This window comes from Polyodon spathula, chromosome 3, assembly GCF_017654505.1.
Source record: "Polyodon spathula isolate WHYD16114869_AA chromosome 3, ASM1765450v1, whole genome shotgun sequence".
In the NCBI taxonomy this organism is placed as follows: domain Eukaryota; kingdom Metazoa; phylum Chordata; class Actinopteri; order Acipenseriformes; family Polyodontidae; genus Polyodon; species Polyodon spathula.
The window spans coordinates 64,645,489-64,670,374 of NC_054536.1; the positions used below are offsets into that span (position 1 = coordinate 64,645,489).

Genomic DNA, 24,886 nt, shown 5'->3' on the forward strand with positions numbered 1-24,886 from the left:
TAATGGTTTAATTATCTGAAAATCAGATTTAAAGCCTGTTTCTTGATTAACAGCTGAAATAAACTTTACCAAAAAACTACAAGGATTATGCTAATCAAGCAAGGATGTGAAATACAAGCTTAAAGCAAGAACTATGCAATTATGATACAATAACAATGAACGATGGAACGCATACCTTGCACACAACTTGCATATTCCTTAGTCATCCTTTGCATAATCCAAGCATGCCCATCCCTCCTTAACCCTGTACATTCCTTGGACATTATTGCATCTCTTGCCTAATCCTAACTTGATCCTTGTGTTTTCTAGGTATGGGTAGTATTTGGCAACATTATCAGGGCCCCCTTCTGTACTGAATATCTTTTTATTCTTTGCTTGTTTAATGACATAGGAAAACAACAACAACAAAAAGTTGCTATAAATACTATTTTTTTTAATCCTTAGCTATAATAATATAGGTATTTCCATTAATAACTGTTGAATGTTACATTAAAGACACTAGGCTTTTATATTTGTATATTGCAGTTTAACTGTGGGGGAAAAAAGATCTCTGGTGTAAATTGTCCCACTGTATACAGTATTATATTTATTGACTAAACTACCGTTTTAAAATATCTTCAATGTACATTAAATTAAACTGAAAGGTTGCTAAAAGTCTGCTATTTTGAGTGGCTTATCTTTGTATTCCCAGACTAAAAGGTCTGCACATCAACTAGAATATGAAAACACACGCTCTTTGAATACAGTCCCATTTATTTCTTGCCTGGGTCACTGTTTCCACCTCCCTATAACATCACCTGATCAACTAAAATGCTCCCCCCGCCCCCCACGCACGCCGCTATCAACTGAGAATGACGCAGGACTCGTTCTACGGCACGCCACTTGTGACTAAGAACATAGCGAGCGGACCGAAGATATACAGCGACAAAGGTATGTAAAAAATGTACATGGCGTTTACAACAGTTAGTTATATCAAAGTGTAGCCTTTTAAAATGCTAATGGCAACTTGTTTGTGGTTGAATATAATCACGATTGCTGATTATTTTGGCTGCGAAACCGTTTCCCCCAAGATCGGTCTGCAGACTTTTGGGCCTCTCTGTGCTGCCGTCGTTTTCTGTCTTTGGCGCAGGAATCCCACCCCATCTGAATTCAGATTGGACACAGGCCTGTTCGAGTTGTTAAAAATCTGCGTCTGATTAGCTCTTTGCCTTGTCAATCAGTTGTGTCTTCAGAGTTGCATTCGAAGTTAAGAATGGCGTTCGTCTGACGAGAAAACAATTTTGGTGTCATAGAATTTTTTTTTTTTTTTTTCCAAGCAAGAGATTTGAAAAATTAGAAACTTCTTGACGTTATTCGTTTATAATTTCGTGTTAGACTTAGTTCCTATGACAGTTACAATGCAAATCTGCTAGCCAGGGGTATTAAACATCACATTAAACCTTCCTCGCTGTCTGGTTGTATTTCTTGTGGACAGCGTGTTGTCTGTAGTACACATCTCATTACTAGTACTAGCTTGCGCTGTGGTTAATTATTACTGTACTCAAAGTTACATCCGTTGAGTGTTTTGTTTTGTTTATTTTTTAAGTGTTGGATCTACGGTCAATATTTGTGTGTAGCCACTAAACTTATATGGTAAATTTGTAGGTGAATACTAAGTTATCTCATCCCCAGTTCTGTTCTGTTTTGTTAGTTCCAATTGCAGCGAAAAAAACATGGACTCAACAGCTTTAGTATAGACCTCAGGTTTAAACGCGAGGCTGTTATTTGCATGTTTCTTATTCATACTTTGATCTGCTTCAAACTGAATGATTGGCTTTGTATTTACGGGGTTAAAATCACGTTGGGTTGAACATTTCTCTGGATATTTAGACGGGCAACACCTAAACAATATTAATTTATTTTTTGCTCAGCCCAATACTGATTTCAGTGTCAGAGCAGCTGACAAACATGGCACAGATAATGCAAATTGAATAAGTAACGGGGGTATTTCAGTGGTTAAAATAGTTTTAGGCCACTTATTTCAAAGCTGAGTCTCACACAGGGGGGAACCCCTCTGTCAACCCTATGTACTTACCCAGGCAAAAACGGAGACATGCTACATAAATAGAGGGCTGTCCTGGGAAAATCGGGACTGTTGGTACCGTAGCATTACTACTACCAGTACTGTTACTACGACTAATAAAAATAACAGTAAAACTATTATAATAACTTTTGCATATTTTTTAATATTGTATTTTCTGTTGTAATGCTTCTAAGTCGCCTTGGATAAAGGTGTCAGCTAAATTAATTTATAATAATAATAATAATAATAATAATAATAATAATAATAAACTTTGCAATCAGTTAAATCAGAGTGATTTAACCCCCAAAATACCCCAGTTACTCAATCAATTTGTGTTAAGCTGAAATGTGCTGTCTGTGCCATGTTTGCCAGCTGTTTTTGTATCAAAATCCTTTTTGGGCTGGGGTAAACACATATGGGGGATGTAGAGGGGTTCTGCCTGTGTGAGAATAAGTGGCCAAAAGAGTTTCACCCTTGAAATACCACAGTTACTTGTTCAATTTCTGTTCCATTTCTATGGGAATAAGAAGCTGGAATGCACGATCTGTGTCATGTTTGCCAGCTGTTTTTCTATCGAAGTCTGTTTTGGTCCAGCATAAATATACATGAGGCACATAGATGGGTTCCCCCTGTGTGAGAATCAACTTTGAAATAAGTGTCCCAAAACTATTTAACCCCTGAAATACGCAGCTGCTTTGACCCTGAAATCAGTATTAGGCTGAGCAAAAAATAAATTAATATTGTTTAGGAGTTGCCCGTCTATAAGTATCCACCAATAAATGTTCAGCCCAACGTGATTTTAACCCCTTAAATACAAAGCCAATCATTCAGTTTGGAGCAGATCAAAGTCTGAATAAGAAACAGGCGAATAAGAAGCCAATTTCAGCCTCATGGTTTAAACTGATTAAATTGCAGATGCAGATTTTACCGTAGGCTTCTTTTTTTGTAAATATTTTTAAAGTTGATATTAAGTTACCCTTTCAGCAGAAGAGAGAGATGTATACCACCAGTGAACGCAAAGATATTCCGTAACTTGAGTTGGAGTGTACCTATTAAGCCCACCGCTTCTTATTATCACCAGTTAAAAAATTGGTCATATCTTCTCTTATTGAAAATGTTGCATAAAAACACTTACAGTAGCCACTGAAAACTGTGTGTGTGTGTGTGTGTGTGTGTGTGTGTGTGTGTGTGTATATATATATATATATATATATATATATATATATATATATATATATATATATATATATATATATATGTGTGTATAGAAAACCAATTTAAAGGGTAGTACTATTGCTTAATGTAAATTTTATTAATTAATTTACCATATTTAAGTGAGCAAGAATGTATTTTATATGGAAACATTACTATCTAGAAAGGTGGATTTTCTGCTTTTTGTAACCAGCACTTTTCAGATTAGTGGTACAGTAGTTTCAATTCATCGAAACAAAACAAAATCTGGTTTTCTGGTGTCTGTTTTGTTACTTTATCATAAAATGCAAAAGACATTTATTAGTTTCCATGTTTTTCTGCATAATTCTGTTTTTGAAGTGGGCTTACCAGCCCAAGTTAGACAACCACTGCAAATTACAACAGGAACTGCCACCAAATTTAATAATTTAACCCTCTAAAAAAAAAGTTAAACCTCAAACTGTTGTACCTACTGTATTAAACCTGCTTTGGTGATAACCGAAATAGTAAGACAGGTAGTAAAACCTGAGGAAAATGTTCTACATCATTATTTAGTTTCTGATTGATACATAAGTAAGAATGTCATAACTACAGTACATTCCCTTGCATGGTGGAGGAAGCCCACTTCTACCAAGAAGGTACCAACAAAACCTAGGCTATCACTCCATCCATAGAAAGTCACTTACCCAACAGTCAGCAGAGTAGCTAACCTCTAACCACTGACAACAACACCTACTATGTTCGTTTTACCGAACCTGTTTGTTAGATAGGGAGACCTATCAACAATAGCACTCTATCCGAAGAGGAGAAACATATGATTTGACATGTCAAGTTTCTAAACGTAGACCCTTCTAGGGAACAGATAGAAACTTTTGAAATAAATGTAATATTCTGTAAAGCAGAATTGGAGAGTGTTGGGCCATTCTAGTTACTGTACAAATGAATTAAAATGGAAACAAATGTACAGACAAGTACCAACAGCCAGAAAGGGAACCTTAAAAACTGTGTTTCAGTGGAGTTACACTTTGACATTTTGTGGTTTTAAAGTTCAGATTTTGGTTGGTAGTAATCAAACCTGAAAAGATTGAGGTATTTTCTAGGGCTGCAACTAAGGGTACATTTTGACCTTCGAAGGTTTGGAACTCATTACCGAAGGAAGGTTTGAACTTTCGATGGTACTCATTTGCATAATTTACTGGTGACGTCACCATAGCTACTTGTTTATATTTGATTGAAAATCCTATTATTTTACATCCATATAAAGTTCTTCTGTCACATCAAGTTCAGCAGTTGTAGCTCTGACAAATATCAGTAACTGTGGGATGTTTTTGATATCCAGGCTTTCATCCATCGCAAGACTAACAAACTCAGAGTGAGTCAGCCTTTTCTTCAGGATACTTTCAGTGTTTTCAGAAACGTCTGAAACCCTCCTTGACACAGTAGAATCTGAAAGTTGAAGTTTTTCAACTCTTTTTGTAGCTCCTATTTTGTCAGGGAACATTGTTGCGCAGGCAATTAAGATGCAGTCTTTAATCATCTCGCCGTCTACAAAGGGTTTCATTCGTTTAATAATTTCGTGTGTGATTTTGTAGGAAGTCGTTGTAACTTGCTGGTTTATGTTACAAACCCTTTGAAACATACATTGTTGCTTCACTCTTTGCTGCTTTAGTTTTTTAACTTTCTGTTCTCTGAGTTCACTGCCTGGCGGGAATTCAGTGTCAGCCCTAGAGTGATTCGTTTGAAAATGTCTGTCCAAATTCGATTTTTTGAATTGAGCAAGTGCAGTGTCGCACAATAAGCTAACGCATTTACCTCCATTGCCATGCGCAAAGAAAATTCATTTTTCCCATTCTTCCCGGAACGATCTGTATTAATCTTCATACTTTAGCCTTTTTTTAACTTGCGCCATTATTTCGCGTTCCTTCACACTTGTTACAGTCCGAGTCTCACAACAGCTATTCGAGCAACGAAACATGTGACATAGTAAAAGCGTCCTGATTGGCTAATAACTTGGCGTGTAAATTGTGTTAGCAGTGTGTAAGGAGAAATGTAGTTTTATATTGCTTAAAAATGAACTACATAATCGAGGTATGACACAGGCCCAGTTTTTGGGATGGAACCGCATAACATTCTCACGTTTTGATTGGTCCTTGTCTGTCACATGAATATGTCGTCACACAAGTGGAAAAGCTTGCAGGCATTTTTAACATTATGATCAGAGAGAAAGAAAGTGAGAGATCTACTTTCCACACCCTTTTAATTAAAATATAACGTGGTATTTTGCTGTACTAATATCCCAAACTATGGGTTATTACTATATGAATTATCATGTTATGCACGAATGTAAGAATTGTTTTTTTTCTGCAGTGGTGTACTTTTTTCTTTCAAATAGCATATATCTATAATTGTTTGCGCAATGTATTTTAATATCAAATATATACACTATTGTAGTTTTGTTACAGGATACATTAGTTTATCTCAACTGTAATCACCGTTTAAATATAGACTGCTCCTGTTTTCATTTACATCCCAAATTCTGGGCCACTCTGCTTAATGTCCCAAATTCTGGGCTGATTTGGTTTGCAGATAAAATCCAAAATTCTAGGCCGCTATAATTTTCAGATAACGTCCCAAATTCCAGGCCGCTCTGATAATGTCCCATATTCTGGGCTGCTCTGGTTTTTAGATAATGTTATTTCCACAACCTTTCAATTAAAATAAAACATGGTATTTTGCTGTACTAATATAACAAACCATGGGTTATTACTTTATATGAATTATCATGTTATGCACGACTGTAAGAATCGTGCTTTTTCTGTAGTGGTGTACTTTTTTTCTTTCAAACAGCATATATCTATAATCGTTTGCACAATGTATTTTAATATCAAATATATACACTATTGCAGGTTTGTTACATTAGTTTATCTCTAATGTAATCAGTTTTAAGTATAGGTCCCAAATTCTGGCCCGCTTTGCTTTTGATAATGTACCAAATTCTGGGTCGATTTGGTTTGTAGATAACGCTCCAAATTCTGGGCGGCTGTGGTTTTTAGGTAACGTCCCAAATTCTGCATTTTTGAATTCAGCGCAGCTTTTGGGATAATCTGCTTAGCTGACAGCTGAATTTCTAAGTCTGAGTTTCTAAGTTTACCATAAACTGGATTGTGAATTCATTTGAGAGCAACCTTTAGTATATGAATCAATAATGTATTTTTTATTCTTCTAAGAAAACTTTTTTTTATGAAGAAATAAAATGTAAATGTTAAACGTAGTTCTTATTACAATGAAGAAACTTGAAATAAATATATGAAAATTAATTAAAGCAGTCATTTTTCTTTATTAAAGGGTACTATTAAAACATTTTTGAGAAAGAACATGGTATTCCAAAAAAAAAAAAAATGACATTTCATTTGCTTATGTAATGTCCATCAATATATAGTCATGCCTATGGGTTTATCAAACCTTCTGGGTTTAAGAGACCAGTGCCTTTCAACAACTTCAAATAAATCTTAATGTATTAGTCAATATTTTCCTTATCTATTCCTGATAGTTGATACTGTAGGCCAGAGGTTTTCAATCTTTTTTTGAAACTGTACCCCTTCTGCCTAGAGTTTTCAGCTCAAGTACCCCTTTACAATTTTCGCTCAACTGCATGGTACTGAGTTTATATCACTTTCAGTGGTGGTTCTACGTGCTCGGGTTCAGGAGATATGCATTTATCTGCCATAGACATGAATGGGGCTGAACACCCTGAATGTTTTTTTTTTTGTTTTTTTGCAAAGAATTGCTACAATTGCTTATTTCTGGACATGTTACATTCAGGCTGGTACCCTGAGTCTAGAACCATTTGAATGGTGATTCTAGGTGCTTCTGTTACAGAAATATGCACTAAAAGTGATGGCTAGGTGTGTGCGTGCAGGGGTTGCTTAGTGGTGTGTAGTGTGCAAGGGCTACATGGTAGTATGTGCATGCAGGGGTTGCATGGTGGTGTGAGTGTGCAGGGGTAGCATGATGGTGTGTGCGTGCAGGGGTTGGATGGTGGGTGATACGTGCAGGGGTTGCATGGTAGTGTGTGCATTCAGGGGTTGCATGGTGGTGTGTACTTAGAAACATTATATTAGAAAATATTCATGTGACAGACATGGACCAATCAAAACGTGAGAATGTTATGCGGTTCCATCCCAAAAACCGGGCCTGTGTCATACCTCACATAATCATATAGTGTTTTAATATCATGCGCTGCAAAGAGCTGCAGGAGACACGTTAAAGAGCCACTTGCGGCTCGCGAGCCACGGTTTGAGTATCACTGCTCTATACCTTAAATTTCACTGTATTGTGTGTATGAATTTGTCATGGTGATGTTATGGTTACATTAGCATGGGAATGCCCATTTAAGTCTTAAATACATATTACAAAAGCATAAATAAGCTATACACATTTAAAATAAAAAAGCACGTGTAAGCAATGTTATAAACCAGTTATATATTTATTTATTTATTTATCTGCTTTGCTTGTTTTTTTTTCTCACAATTTACAGTACAAGCACAACTGGAGTTGGTCCAAGATTTTATTTCTATTAAAAATGTGGGGTAAAATGAAATGGTCAATAACTGTTGGCAGATACAGTCTTTAGAAGTACATTTAAAAACAAAAACAATTCTAATTGTACTGATACAGTTCTTAAATTGGTGACAAATAAAAAAGAATGTTTTATTTCTCCTTATCAGCAAGAAAGCATACAAGTGGCAGTCATTGTAAGAATCCCCATAGTAACCAGTCTGAGGCAAGAAGTGAGCAGGTTCACCATTTTCTTTAGCCAGATTTGTTGAATGGAAGTGTGAGCATTTGTGTAATTTGTAGTTTTATTGGATGCTGAGCTCCAGAAAGAAAGACAGGAGGAGGGCGTGATTGTACTTTACAGGGCCTTGTGGTGATTGAAGTTCTGTGCTGATGATGACCTCATTATCGAAAGGAAAAGAAAAAAACATGCACAATAATAATAGATTATTTTAACAAAGACAATATTTACCCGCTAGCAGGGGTGTAGCTAGGAATGGAAATTTGGGTGTTCTCCAACTTCGGGTGGACGGGCAAGTATCTAAGGTCTGACATCACAGGAAATAGTTTACATTACAAACTTGATTTAAATCAATTAAAACTCTGAATACAACAAATATCTCCCCGGGGTTTGAGCAGAGCAAGCTAGCCAAGGCTCAGAATGTATGGTGCCGAGTGAAGCAAGGTGAACATTTTTTGCAGTTTATAACAGTAGTTGCACGTATGCACTACAAGTACAAAGCACATGTGCATACAGCCTACAGAAACAAACACACTGTGCACAATAACTGCAAAAACCGTTTCATTTGACAAAAAAAAGTGTAAACAGAAACTAAAAAAATCCCCAAACAAAAAGCTGTGTTGCTTATTTTCTTAGCTGTATTGTAATCTCTTAGCTCTATTGTAATAACTTGTTACCTCTGTAAGTCACCCTGCATAATGGCGTCTGACAAAGAAAAATTAAAAATCAGGCTAAGCTCCTGCTGCCTTCAAACCAAAACTAAAATCTTAGCTGTGCTGAGAATACCTCGTTTCCAGCTAAATATGGTTGCTTTCGTTTTCACTGCATTTTCTCAGGTACAGCTATACAAAGATATTGCGTTGGCTGCAAAAAAACATATGCCCGTATGCCAATGCCCGTTTACAGTACACATTCCAAACACACTTATTTTTTTAGTTCCCAAAATATTTTTACGACGGAAAACTGTCTATAGACAGAACACTCCCAACCACTATATCTCCCATATAAACCATTTAAAATGTTTTAAGTAAACAGAAATAAATGTATTACATATATTCGTAGTGAATGTACAAACAGGCAGCATCACCAAACCAGTGAGAACACAGTACATTTGAAGCAATTACTAAATGAAAGTCAGTTACTTACCATTGCCTAGTTAGTATCCTCCCATCTCCGCTCCACCTTACACAGGATAAAGCATAGGGGCCTGCAGTTATATTTCCATGACACTCAGAAAATCGCACATATCTCTTCAAACGACAGCAATTTTAAGCTATTTGTCAGCATTCGGCCAGCTGTCTTAATCCTGTTCACTTGAGCCTTTCTACTAAAATAAACTCTAAATAAATTTTGCCATGTTGACAGCCACACTGCTACTAACTTTTTTAAAAAATGCACATTAAAATAAACGTCTGACTTTTGAACAGATCCGCACCAACTGCCTCACAAGCTGTCAATCAAACGTGACTTGCACATGATTCATCGTATGAGAGGAAGATCCGACCCAAATATTACATCACAATTACTACTTTGATTTGATAGGCTAAAGCCTGCGCATTTAAAAAAAAAAAAAAAATAGCCTATTTGACCTAAACTTAAACACCTGCCATCGGGGCACACAATTGGTGTTTATTATTATTTTTTTATATAAATGTACTTGAACTGGAATTCACATAGACGAAGATTTGTTTGGACCTGTGTGCAAACTATGTGGGCCGTGGCCCGCTAGGTGCTTTTAAAACAAGCCTTTGTTTATCTAAGCCTGCTGATTCGCACGGGTGTCCTTGGTTTTCAGCACACCGGGGAGATGCCAGCCCTTCAAAATATTAATGCTCTGTCTACAGCTCTTCCACGCAAAAATCCAAGGTGTTTTTTTTTTTTCAAAATAAGGCACATTGTGTAAAAGTGTAGTGCAGGAGACACCATGATGAAGTACAGCATATTGTGCTTTTAAGTGACTGAAAATAATCTATTTAAATACATGGTATTATATTACTGTGGCCAGGATGGCTTGGTGGTGACCTATTAAATAAATTAAACGTTTAAACAAAACACTGCACACAAAACAAAGTGGCACAGTGGTCAACATAAACAGACAAACATAAAATACTAAATCAAGCAAGTATCACGCTGCTGTAAAGCCAGCACAAGTAACAATTGTTATAATATTTTCTGGCTCTTAAAGTTCCACCTCTGAACAACCCAACCCCGGTAAGCAAAAGCAGCTGGTTTTTATATCGTGGTCGAGGGATTAACTGGCTGTCAATTACCTAGTTTCTCCCTCTGCCACAATCTGCACAAGGTTTCTCATACGCGTGGCCAACAGCCAATTCTAAATCATTAGCTGCCCACCACGCAGTCTCACAAGTTTATCTGGATGGGGAATGGAAACCCCATCCATGCTGTAAAACAACAATAACAAAAAACTGTTTTAAAACAAACACAACATAGAACATTTAATAATAATAATCCAAAATAAACACAGGCGGGGTGTACCCCATCACAATTACATATACTGTAGAATATGCTCTTTATGGTGGCGATAATGTTATAGAGAATAAATTACAGGATGTTTTTATTAAGAGTGTGACAAAAAAGGCACAGTTACAGATAAGAAGTTCCCCTAAAACACCCCAAAAGACCACTTGCTAACCTGCTGAATTCACTGAAATAGATTCAATTACAAGCACACATTGGTGTGATTTGCTGTGTTAGGCAGTTTTAATATGAACCAATAATGTAACAACCTAAATAATAATAATAATACACAAAATGTAAACCGTATGGGACTCTGCACCTTTAAAATAGTAGCCTATATATTAGATCTGTGTCTAAATTATCGCCACGGAAATACTGAACCTAATGACTTGACTCATTAACTCAATAGAGATATAGTGGGTGGGCTATTATGTTTGCATGTCACACTTATATAGACAGCAAATTACTGGACATACATTAGTACTTGAGAACATCAGATTCCAGGTGAAAATTACGTATTTATTATTGGGTTCGGACTTCTGATTGGTTGCATTTTATCACACTACAGTACACAGGTATTCGTTATTCTAAATTATTAAACATTCTATTCATCAACCACAAATGAATAATTTAGTGTCACTAATTTGTATAAGGTCTTATTTGCTGGTTTAGTATAGGAGATGCTGTGATGTGTGGTGGCACTTGTTTCCAAATACAGATTTAGCTCAAGTTGTGGGATGTTGTTGGGATTTTTGTTAGAGGGCTTCTATTATAATTTTTCAAAAATATTTTTTTATTTAAAATTTTTTTTTTACTGTTTTAAAAAAATACTGTAAGTAGTTTTTATTCAACTGTAAAAAAAAAAACAAAAAAAAAAAAAAAAAAAAACCCAAAAAAAACCAAAGCCATTAGAACTGAAGTAAATCTGTCTTGTGGTGTCAATGTCCACTAGATGGAACCAGCCATCTTCGTTGTACTGTTAATCTCATGCTATGCTCTTTTAACATTGCTGAGGAAGCGGTGGCAACTACAGGATTCTAGGAGAGGGGAGACAATGGGGTAGCACCAATGGGCTTTTTAATTGAATTGAATGTATTTATTTTTTTATAAAAGATAAGGGAGGGAGAGCCATGGAATATAAATTAAGCTTTAAGAAAAGACTGTAGGAGTATTTTTGCTGCAGAATGTTTTTCGTGAATTTTTGTTTTTAGTAAACTCAAAATTACTATGACGACTCGCAATGTAATATTAAATACTCAATGAGAAGAAATTATTTTCAAGAGATACCTATTGTTAGCACAGCTTATTTTACTGTACACAGCACACACAATATCATGAAAGAAACAGGTGGGGGAAAAAAAAAAAAACATTAGCCTGAATGTGGACTTGACAAAACGAATCATTCTGTATGATACATAGCTCTGTTACCTACTGTAAAGTGTATGATGCAATCTAATATTAATTAAATAAGGTAACATTGTAAATAGGTTCATGCCTTTCATTTAAACTTGCAATAAAGAGGACATTCCACATTTTCAAGAATGGACAAACCATAGCTCTTTATGTCTACAAATAATTACGTTACTTCAGGCTTGTATTTTAATGTGAAATTCTTCATCTCAGTTAAGATGTAAATACAACACCATGGAATAGCTTAAAAACTCACAATGCAGGAAAATAAATACATTCATACAAAATCCCTAACTTATAAAACAGTTTTGTTTAATATTATAGGCTACTTGTTTTACTACCAGATGGTACAAGTCATGGGTCCAGTTTCTCACTCGTGTGCTCAACAACCAACTGACCGCCATTACAGACAATTACCGAGTAGCTTTGAAATATTCTTTCTCCGATTGGCAGTAAAGGTAATGGGGGAAAACCAGAGATTGGATAATGGTTTGTAGGGTGTATTTGTCTCTTGCATGGTTGCCTAGCATGGTTGTCTGGGAGATGTAGTTTTTTAGGGGAGGCAGGAGGGGAGGCTCCCGCCACCTGTCGCCTCCCCCTGGCATCGTCACTGTGAAGAAGGGTTCTCCCACCTCTAAATTGCAAGTTATAAGGGTGGTTTTACTGTAGAGTTAATGTAATACTTTGAGTGCCACAAAATGTAATTTAACACTGTTGTGCATATTTACATTGTATATCTAGGATTTATGTCACAACTGTGTCCTTGCCAATTACCATTAAAGAAAATACCCATTATAGCTCACAATGTAATTATTAACCATAATAAACACAATACCTCAATAAGAACTAGCGATTCTGGCTTAATTATCCCTAGATTCATGATGAAAAGAGATTAACAATTAATATTATGTATGTTTAAGTATTTCAAATCATTCATAAATGTGTATTTGTTATAAGACAAAAAGAAACCTAACAATCCAAATTATTATTACATTTATTCGTATTTTCAAAGGAAGAAGAGTAAAGTTTAGGCTTCATAGTTAAAAACGTATAAAGAAGAAACAAAATTAAACATTCAAGGAAAAGTAATGCATTGTTAAATGATCTTAATTGAATATTTGATGTGCTCTGTGGTCATAGAGTTCTGCATTAGTGAAGTAGTCTCACGCATTGTTCGGTTCAGTCACGCATTACGTATACAAGTACGCATGTACAGTGTTCCAGCATCTAGCTGAATATACACAAATTACGTGTTGTGACAATATCAATAGCATGGCTTCAGTTCAGTTAGTTGTAAACACACAGTATAAGTTTGATACTTATTCTGTTGGTGTGATGTTTAAAACAAAGTCTTTAACATGGTCGTCCTCTCTGTAGAAATTAGCTGTGAAGCAGCACAGTGTACTGTCTCCATGAATTCTATAGGCAAAGCTTTGTCATTCTGGAGGGAGCCCATCTTCTCTGGGACAGCTTTGAAGATTACATCATTGCATCTTCGTTGAAGAACTTCAGAGTTTGATGGGTTGAGAGCGATGAGACTGAAGAGAGAAAGTGAATCTAGAGAGAGTGAAAATACTTATTTTGAGTTTAAATAAGAACATAAGAACATAAGAAAGTTTACAAACGAGAGGAGGCCATTCGGCCCATCTTGCTCGTTTGGTTGTTAGTAGCTTATTGATCCCAGACTCTCATCAAGCAGCTTCTTGAAGGATCCCAGGGTGCCAGCTTCAACAACATTACTGGGGAGTTGGTTCCAGACCCCACGATTCTCTGTGTAAAAAAGTGCCTCCTATTTTCTGTTCTGAATGCCCCTTTGTGTAACCTCCATTTGTGACCCCTGGTCCTTGTTTCTTTTTTCAGGTCGAAAAAAGTCCCTTGGGTCGACATTGTCAATACCTTTTAGAATTTTGAATGCTTGAATTAGGTCACCGCAAAATGGGCAAAAGTTTTGTATCATCTAGAACTTTTGGACTGAGATATAATTAAAAAAAAAAAAAAAAAAAAAAAACTGTATGAACATAATTTAGATCTTTTATTTAACATTGTGTAATCAAAGAAACTACAAAATGATATTGCAAAAGCCATAATAGAAGTATAATAGTTTGTGTTTGATTTAGAAATGTCATAGTATTTAACTTTTGTGAGTCGTTCGTTAAGTATACATGCAACTACAAAGGGGTATGTAATTCAATATGTTAATGTAACATTATTCAGCAGGTTTCATTCAATTTTATTAATCAAAGTAGTTAATTCTATATAGGGTGATGCAAAGCTTTTGGTCATAGCTGTAGGCAAATACAAGATTTTACTGTGTACGTTTTTTGACGTATTGTTTTCTAACGTATTCTTTTTGTAATTTACTACAGGTTAGATCTAATAAATGGATAAACTCCTTCTAAAACATGGAAGCCCCTGAAGAAGCTACAGATCGTAATGAAGACAGAGCAGAATACGACGGAAGTATTCCTTTGATAGGTAATTCTAAGACTAAGCGAAAACTGCGTTCAGAAAAGGAGACACTTAAGAATGAACCAGATAAAATGAATGAGAGTAACTCAAAGGCTGGAGAAGACAATCATGAAAACTCCCTAGTAGCCAAAAAACTAAAGCTCGATAGATCGAAACAAATTCAGAAAAAGGAGAGCAATGGAAAGGACACGGAGAAGGATAATGAGCTTCAACAGGTGTCCCCTGGCCAAGAAGAACATGATTTGTGTAATGTCAACATAGAAAAGGAAAAACCGAAAATGGGAAATGATCGTGAAAAGGATACTGATACCTGTGCATGCTCCTTCTGCGATTTTAGGGGAAAAACCCCCACTGCCTTAAAAGTGCATGTAACAAGAAGGCATTCCCACAGCACTGCTTCCAGTCCATCACAAGCTTCTAGTGCAGAAAAGGAAAGCACAGTTAGCAAAAAGGACTTGTGTAGGAAAGGCATCACTAGTATACCTGTTAGTAAGGAAGTTGCATCTGAATATGACAAGTCTACCAAGAAAATCCCAATAAAATCGACTAATGGGAACATCTGCCCTCACTGTGACTATAGGACAGAACATTTGACATCCATGGATGAGCATATTAAAAAGAATCACAAAGAAAAAGCATTCACCTGTGAATGTTGTTGTTTTCAGTGTCTTGATGACAGTACTCTTCAGGCTCATTACCTTGGAAAGACACACCTTCGCAGGCAGAATCTTGCAGCGAAGGGGGGGTTGGTAAAGGTATTGGCTAAAAAACAAAACAAAACAAAGCCATCTAAAAGTACAGAATCAGACCCAGAAAGTTCAATTAATACCCTATTAATACCAGGTTCTGATGAAATGAAGCCTGAAATTTTACCTAAAAAGACAGACACCAAAAATCCCAATGCGGAAACCACACAGCAGAATTTGGCATGCTCTGAAACTGAAGATGAAGAAGCCAATAGTAAAGCCAAAACACTGACAGCCAAAAGGTTTAAGGATGGAAAGCAAAAAACACCTGATGAGGATGAGGATGGTGGATCTGATGTTCATAGTTCCACAGACAAGAAACACACCAGCAAAGAAAAACTAGGCAGCCAAACTGTTGAAAAAGACTCGGCAGCAAATGAGTGTGTAACCCCTTCAAATAGGTGGAATACAACTGAAGAGGTGCATCTTGTTTGTAGTCCAAAAGAAGGTGAAACTGAAAAGATACTTCAGGACAAGGACACCAAAATTGTCGATGTAAATGCAAAGGATAGCCTGCTTGGAGAAAAACACGCAGAAAGTGAAATCAAAGTAAACGATGCCACAACAGAAATTTTGTTCAATGCAGAAGCCGCATCCGAAACAATAATAAATGAAGCTAATATTGAACTTCCACAGGAAAATGAGTCAAGCTCCAGTTCCTTCATTCTGAACCTTCAATCTGTTGAAAATGTGGAGGTGGAGCTGCAAGGTTCAGAAATGAGTGCAGAGCAAGAGTCTTCTATTGGGAAGGATACTTCTAACTCAAAATCTAGTAAGAGCGGCGCAAAACAAAAGCCACCATCTTCAAACCAAAAACCACCGTATGTTTGCAGTTACTGTAGTTATGAATTTCGGAGCAAACTTGGTCTAGAGCATCACATTGGAAGGCGCCACACAAAAGAAATGAAGTTCTTTTGTGAGACTTGTCCATACGCGTGTGTAGTAAAAGGCGACTTTGATAAGCACTGTCAAAGTAACAAACATCAGTTAAGGAAAAATGATACTGAGATAGAAGTGCAGATACCAAGAGATCAAATGAAACCATCAATAACACGAGTGGTTGCAGTAAACTTACTAAAACGTTCAACACATAGCAAACCCCAGTTGCAATGCAAGAAATGTTTATATAAAACAAAACATTCTTCAGTTCTCTTAAAACACATACAGGTGAAACATCAAAAAGAATATCACTTCTGTTGCAAGGTATGCAATTATTACACAGTGACATTTGAAGGCATGGAGAAACATACCAACAGGAGAAAGCACTTGCAAAAGGCTAAGAAAAGCAATCTTGGCATTTCATCTGAAGACTTTATTGAGGAAGTATGTGTAAGTATGTCATCAGTTCAGAAACAATTGAAACAACCTATTTTCTCTTCACCTGTTAATACTGAAGAGAAAAATAACAAAAATATCCAAGATGGATGGCTGTCTGAGGTTGAAAACACAACACTTGAAGAGCCATCAGGGAATTTGGAGGATAGTAGTATGACTGACACCCAGACGGCTCCTACCTTGAGTAAAAGTAAAAGAGGACGACCAAAGGCAACTGCATCTACAAAATGTCAGCATTGTGGGATTGTTGCTTCCAGTATTGCCAATCTCAATGTTCACATTAAACGAAGGCACAGCCACCAGTACAGTTATGCTTGTAAGTTGTGTAACTTCTTTTCTGTAACTAAAGGAGATATGGATCGTCATTGTGCTACCAAGAAGCATATAAACCGTGAAGTAACTGCCTTGAAGGCAAACCCAGAGAATGAACCAGCTTCTCTGGATGGTGTTGTTGTAGAAGTTCAGCACATTGAACAGAATACAGAGAAGTCTGAAGAAACTGAACATCAAAGCAGTGTAATAAAGACAAACGCTTTGAGAGCTTGTAAAATCTGTAAATACTATTGTATTCGTGAAGATGACATGGATCGTCATTGTGTTACCAAGAAGCATAATAGTCGAAAAGTAATGACCATGAAGATAAACCAAGGAACTGAACCAGTTTCCTCTGATGATGCTTTAGAAGCTTCTCACAAAGAACAGGGTACAAGTAAGTCTGAAGAATTGGAGAATGAAAGCAGCGCAATAAAGTCTCATGCTTTGAAGGCTTGCACAATGTGTAAGTACTATTGCATACTTAAAGAAGACATGGATCGTCATTGTTCTACCAAGAAGCATAAAATACACGAATTATTGACCGTGAAGACAAACCCACAAACTGAACAAGTTTCTCTTGGTAGTGTTGTTGCAGAAGCTCATCACAAGGGACGTGATACTTTGAATGCTGGAGACCAGGGACAAGACATTAAAGGCAATACAGGTTTAGAACCTGAAAATCAGATAGAAGCTGTGATAAACCAAGAAAAGAAAGAGCATACTGTTGAAGTTGAAATATTGGAGGATTGCTTTCCTTCACAAAATCAGGATGTTCTTGATGGTTCGCCTTTGACAAAAATGAAAGATGATGCAGTTAATTCTTGTTCTCACTGTAGTTTTGTTGCTCATTCCCTTTCATCTCTTGACCTTCATGTTAAACGCAAACATACTAAAGACTTTGAGTACTTATGTATGGGTTGCAACTATTATGCTGTCACTCGCAGGGAGATGACAAGACATGCCACAACAGAAAAGCACAAGCTTAAAAGCCAGGCCTACCTCTTAAAATTGAAAGAAACAGCAGAAGTGTTACCCATGGAAACCACAGCCAAATGTGGAGAGGAAGGTGAACTTCAAGAAGAGAGTCCTGATGAAACGCAACAGGAAAGTCCTAGTGAGTCAGTCAGAGTAAAGACTACAAGTATGGAAAATGACACAAATGTTACTGGAGGAACAGTGGAGAATAGAAATATAGAAGAATCTGCAAGATCACCACTAGAAAGTGAGGCCAGTGAAGGTAACAACTTAGAGAAGAGCCGAGATTTACATTCAGGAGGATCTGGAACTAAAATTGGTGAGGACCAAAACATAAATATCAGGATAGTTGAATGTAAAGAAGATGATATTACAGAAAAGGCTCAAATAGATGTTCAAAATGAAACTGAAGAAGCTGTAAAAAACAGTGTTTGGAAGACGGGTGAGTCCGTGACTGAGGGCTTCCAAGGAGTTGACAGCGACCTAGAATTGCAGGAATCTAATCTTGCTGGTCAGTCTCAGACAAAGGAATTATCTAGAGCTGTTAAATTTGATGCTTCCATTGTTCTGTTAAAAAACTATTCTGATGTTGAATATATTGATTATGATGGGGGTCAGAGTTCCGGACTTGCTTCCGGTAATGAAAACTTACAACCGGTTAGAAAGAAGAGAAGGTCTTCACAAATAGAGAAGCCTCGCATTCGGTGTGAAGACTGTGGATTCATGGCTGACGGCCTTAGTGGCTTGAATGTGCACATATCTATGAAACATCCCACAAAAGAGAAGACTTTTCATTGTTTACTCTGTGGAAAATCATTTTACACAGAGAGCAACCTCCACCAGCATTTGACCAGTGCAGGTCATCTGAGGAATGAGCAAGCAAGCATAGAAGAGCTGCCAGAAGGAGGTGCCACTTTCAAGTGTGTTAAATGCACTGACCCCTTTAATTCTGAGCAAGAACTTTTCATGCATATTAAGGAGAAGCATGAAGAACTGCTAAGAGAAGTAAACAAGTACATCTTGGAAGATACAGAACAGATTAACAGTGAAAGAGAAGAGAATCGAGGCAATGTCTGCAAGTACTGTGGGAAGATCTGCAAAAGCAGCAATTCCATGGCATTTCTAGCCCACATTCGCACTCACACAGGTATGTAACTTTTTGCATTAAAAAAAAAAAAAAAAAAAAGCAAAATACTATGATAAAGGCAATCAGTTGAAACTGTGGGGATGAGTTGTTTAAAGAGTTTGTTTTGATGGAATAAGTTACAGCTCTGTAAATTGTACGTGAGCATTTTTAACAAGGTAACATAGTTAAAATTTCACACTTGTTCTGCACTCAGAATTACCCTTATTAAATGTATTGCATGCCCAGGAGCCATGAGTTTGAGCATCCCTTAAAAAATGTTTTTTTTTCAATATAACAGCAGAAACATCTAACAGTAAACACAATGATTTATGTTAGACTTATCATGCAAAATTCATAGTATTCGACCTTTTCAAACAAGAATAGAATTTTTTGACTTGAAAGCCAAAGGTTTCCCACAATCCTTGTATGTCACCTAGTTTACAATGGCTTCCATAATCTACTTACTGTAGATTGTGAGTGTAAAAAAATAATAGAACAGAGCCAAATGTCAACATGCCTTTACTTTTTGATGCTGTTTGCAATCATTTTCTCTGATTTTTGGATATGGTTGTTGCAATATTTCTGCATGGCTGTTTATCATTGGAAACTTAAAAAAAATACTTCTCAACTGCTTTCATTATGCAAAGCATTGTTGTTACAGAATAATATTCTCGCCCTTTATAACATATTCTGTCATAGCACCCCTTAAAGCCCGCCAAGATTTCTGACTCTTGCCTCAGGACACATAATGGTTAATTAGGAGGCAACTTGCACTGTATAGAAAATAATGGGAATTATATCTGTGCCTTCCTCGACGACAGGTTATCATTTTTATATATTTCTGCATATAGTTTATTCACATGATGTATGTGTAGATTGTTTTCAGGTACAGGCATTAGTGATTCCTAGCATAGATTCAACTAGCTGATGGTTAATGCCATCATGTACAAGTGACTACTCATAAAGGAAAAGAAACCTGTTTGTGAGACCTGTTCCAGAATATGTGGGCTTTCTCTGATTTGTTGGTTTTCTTATTATCTAGGTATGATGGAGTAGTACAATACTATTCTTATGAGATGTTAAGGGTCTATGTTCTCATTTGCGAATTGAAAGTTATTTGCTTTTAGCAAACCTTCACACAGAAGCTGCTTGACACATGGTAGGTATTAACAAGTAGAACAAAACAATTATATGGGCCTGTGGCAATGTTTGTTTAGTGTCTATTCGTTTTGTTTGTCTATTTATTTTGGCCTAACGTGTCGTGTGCTGTTTTTGTTTAAAACTTTTATTTGTTTCTGTATTAAACTGCATAACAGCGCAATTCACATTTCACCTGGCAGTACTGTGATTTTCTTCCGGGTCTGATGTCACCACTACAGCCTGCTTGTCACAGGGCCCAATTCCAAGCAGTTTAGCCATGGTAAAAGCTTTAGGGCCAATTGTATTAAGTACAGGACTAAAATGTTTTTTAACATAAGTCTTCTTTTGCAGATAGAGGTTGTTTGTTTAGGATGATTTTGTGGAAACTGGGCACATAGCTTATTGATAATGTTTCCCTTTCTGACCAATGTTAATTTTGTATTACCTTCTGTCCTTTAAAAATGAAGCCAATGAGAAAGATGCTAATGGAGCTCCATTTAGAATTATTTATGCAACTGTCTGGTCAAGATATGTGGCTTATAATTGATGTGTCCATTACTTGAATTCCCTTGTAATTATAGTCAATATGTCTTGTAAATGTGTTAAAGCTCACTCAAAGCATAAAAATCTAGAAGAGAGTAAGGCTAATAATTTAAAATAATCAATGTAGAAATTTCAGCACTTAATTTCCCTTGTGTGTTGATAGCTGATCATTCTTAATCCATTAAGATTTATTTTGTCGTTTTATAATGCAAAATAGGTTTGTACTGGTCACTTGTGCGATTTCAAAATGCCCAGCAGGTTAAGTGCTGAATGTAGTCCATAATTCTTCTCTGACTATATGTTTTATTGCATTTTAAAGTCAACTTAATGCGGAAGCGAGAAGCGAGGTAACCATCAATAAACAGTCCAACTCCCCAGCCCTCTAAAGTAAAAGTTATAGACCCCACCATCTCTGCAACTAAGTGTAGCCTAAACAAATTACTTTCCAGTGAGATACTGTAAGACTGATCGACTGGATGGATTTCTTGAAATTCAAGCTTATTAAGGAAGCTTGAGGCATTTCTTGTTAAAAGTTGGTAACAGTTTGGACCTGCTGATTTCAACAATTGATGTTACTGTAACCAGCTGACCTTTTGAGTATAAAGTGTACTGCTCCATCCGAAACGTCTCATCCCATGCAGTGGTCGTTTTCATGTTAAGTAAATTGGTGAACAGCACTGCTCGTTGTGCTAACAATAGCACACGAGAAACAGCTGTTTGGTAACGCATACTACTCTAAAAACATAGTTTTAAATGTTTATATTATGTTTCACTCTTTTAAAACTTCCACAAATACATGGAACCTTCAATTAGAATTCCGATGCTGGCACATCAGACTTTGGATTCCACTTTCTAGGTGTATTCTAGAAACCAGGATTTACATTAGAATATAAGAAATGTTGGGAAGGAGTTTGTACAGTACTCTTTTGTTTAATATATGTGTTACCAGGTCATCCAGCATTGGGAAAGGATAGTTGAAGGCTGGTTAAAAACAAAAACAGAAACGAAAACGCATCTCCCTTTCTGTCACATCTGCATCATTCCTACTCAGGTTAATAATACGATTCTGTAAGCAAGATAACACTTGCTTACAGGTATATTTTTAATTAATGCTGGGACGAACACAGGATTTTCATATTCGGATATTTGCTCACAATTTAAATGTTCGTTTGGATATTCATTCGGGATGTAAATATCTTTTAATAAAAATCTGTTTAAACTATTTGATTTCTGTCAGTTAACAGTTTAACCATAGTTACACCATCACACTAAATACCCTTTAAATAAATACCCTTTCCACATATATTTAGTCTTTGTCATGCATTGACGTTTGTTTACCAAACACAAAAAGAGTCAGCTTTGAGCACATATCATCTTTAATTGAATCCCAGTTGTATCATATTGACAATAGTATCTCTGTTATAGCTAATCTCGATCCACTACATCTGTCATCTGTTATCATAGAGCAGTGGTTCTCAAACCTTGCTGCACTGTGACCCCCTAGTTCTAGCAATATAAATGACAGCACAATATTTGACAGACAACCGTATAAAAACAAACAAACAAACAAATAAATAAATAAATTACAAGTGCTTCTAGGCCGCCACGGTTTACGCAATCGTACCGCAAGATTTTGATTTTGTCAGTGAGAGAAAATACAAATGTCTTGTCCTTGGAGTGATGTGTTAAGAATATTTAAATGATCAAAAATATCTGCCAGGAAATCATGAAAGCAAGCCGTTTAGCACAAGCTTGTCAGGTTTTTTTTTTTTTTTTTTAATGCTGATCGGGTCATTGTTGTCGGCACTTCTTTTGCTGCATCGCAACTCTAGTCCCCTTCATTACTCCCGTTTCCAACACTTTTCTTCAAAAAACTGTCAATTGTTTAATATTTATACAGCAACTTTTTGAACTCCCTTCACAACAAAAAAGAGACTACAGAAGTGCATCCCACTGAGGTGGCAAGTTGGTTGCTAGGTAACCAGTTCAGAACTTTCAGACAAAGGCAAGAAGGGTGAGGGACTCTTTGGGAGTACAATCGAGTACAAAGTGGCAATGATAATAATACATTAACATACCTGCTTCTTAAACTAAAATGTTTTTATTTTTATTTTGCAGATATTTGACACATAACTTTGTTTTGACCGCTTCATCTTTTCACTCCTCCTTTTTCTATTTTGACGCCAGCTGCTGTGCTCCGTGTACGGACACCGGAAATCGACAGCTTGGGACCAGTTTGATAGATGTTTTCAAGTGACTAATCACGCCTAACCCAACGTCATGTGTTGCCAAGTAAAATACTTTACAGGCAGAGGAGTTGCAGAGTTCAGAGGCAGTGCATAAAGAACACATGCTTTGTTGGATATTTACTTTAAAAACACAAAATGCTGGACGCATTTTATCAATTTGTATTATACGTTAACTGTTATGCAAAAACGGTATGCATTTATTTATCGGTGAACCGTTTAACCTTTTAACGTATTACATCCCTAATATTCGTTCGTTTTCAAAAAGTAACGAAAGGCATTATATTGCTCAGAATGCAGGCAGAGACAGCATAGCATCAGGAGTAGGGGGGAATGGGCCCTGTGTGCCTTTATTTTACAGCAAGACGTTACACTAAGTAATGTGCTAAAATATATTAAAGTAATATATATATATATATATATATATATATATATATATATATATATATATATATATATATATATATATATATATATATATATATATATATAAATATATTGCGCCACTTTCAAAGTTCGTTGCCCCTTTATGACCAGACCCAGGACACGGAAATGGATTTTTAAAGCGCTGATGCGCACTTTTTAATAAACACAAATGAATATAAACAAAACAAAGAAAACAGAAACAAACAGAAATAAACACCTAGCTCTCCTTTAGAGCTCTAACTAAACATAAACTGGTTCCTAACTACTCACAGGATGGCTAAGCCGTTTACCTGTCACACCAAAACTTAAACTCACGCTGGCTTCACTCAGCATTTCACCTTCAATACGACTGGACACACACGCAGTCGGGCTCTTCACTCAACAGCCCCGATCAGTCTGGCTGCCTCTCTTAAATACCCTGCACCTGGCTCCAATTTACAATTAGCACCAGGTGCAGGGGATTATCTAAACAATACAAACAATTAAAACAATTACAAAAACCCTTAGCCCAATCACCCACAGTGCATTCTCACATTTTTCTAGCAGGGAGGAATTTTAACCCCCTCCCTGCTATCTCACGATATATATATATAAATATATAATCTATCTATCTATCCCAGGAATAAAGAACACGTTGTATAGGCCTTACTTTAGGCCAGTGAATTAACTACAAAAGCAAAGGATGGCAAATTGCAGTTCAAGTTAAATGTTGTTTTGTTTATTCCCAAATAGGTCCCAATAAAATCACGATTGTCCTGATATTAGGGGCATTGTCCCACGTCCCGATTTGATGTACTGTCGGGACGCCATTTGTCCCAATTTTTAGAGTAAACGTTGAAAACCCAGACGTAAAATGTGAAAATTTTATTTTCTCGTTAGAAAATTTCATATATGTGGCTGCTGTACTGTCTCGTGGTGCAACAGCATACTCGACTGGTTTAGGGCGTGTTTTTTGAGTGAGTTGTTTGCATTGCAGCTGTGCGGCTATCCAATCACTTTAACCTGCAGTCATAGGATGCGTTATGTGTTTTTCTTGGTGCGTGCGTCTGGTTTTACCGGCGAAGTGTCATGGTGGCTGGTGTTGTTGACGAGCCTGTCACTGAAAAGCAACATGTTAAAACATGTCATCTCTTTAACACTACCTATGTATGTTCAAAGAAAGCCAAGCCTCTCGCTGATTATGAGCTTACTTGCACTGTTCAGAAGAAAGAATGAAGTAGATATAGGAAGTAATTATTTGTCAAGAAAGGCTGCTATGTGATTTGTAGAATGCATGGCACAGGGTTAACAGAAGAGGTAAATGAGACAAGATACATATGTGTTTTAGCTGACTGTTCTACTGACAAGGCAGTTGTTGAGGAAGAAACTGTTTTTCTAAGATATATAGATGGAAGTGTACCACCCACTCAAGTAGTCGGTTTGCAGGATCTTAAACATGCAAATGCTAGTGGTATTCTCCAAGCTATTAACTCTGGCTTAGAAAAGGTAAACCTTTCATTAGAAACATTGACAGACACTAGCAATGAGCCTCATTTAGTGTGTTGTAACTTTGATGGTGCTGCAGTAATGATGGGGCTTAGATCAGGAGTGGCTACTCAGCTTCAAAGTAAACTGCCTTGGATCATA

The 24,886-nt window shown here is 36.6% G+C and overlaps 1 protein-coding gene across 1 annotated transcript in view; it reads left to right on the plus strand.

The window, feature by feature from the left end:
- The first annotated feature begins 845 nt into the window (after positions 1–845).
- LOC121313320 (zinc finger protein 407-like) overlaps positions 846–24,886 on the plus strand; it is a 259,938-nt gene continuing 235,897 nt past the window's right edge. The window contains exons 1-2 of the mRNA XM_041245722.1: positions 846–930; positions 14,306–18,926. Coding sequence (XP_041101656.1) covers positions 14,342–18,926 — 4,585 coding nt within the window. The 5' untranslated portion in view covers positions 846–930; positions 14,306–14,341. The remainder of the gene's footprint in view (positions 931–14,305; positions 18,927–24,886) is intronic.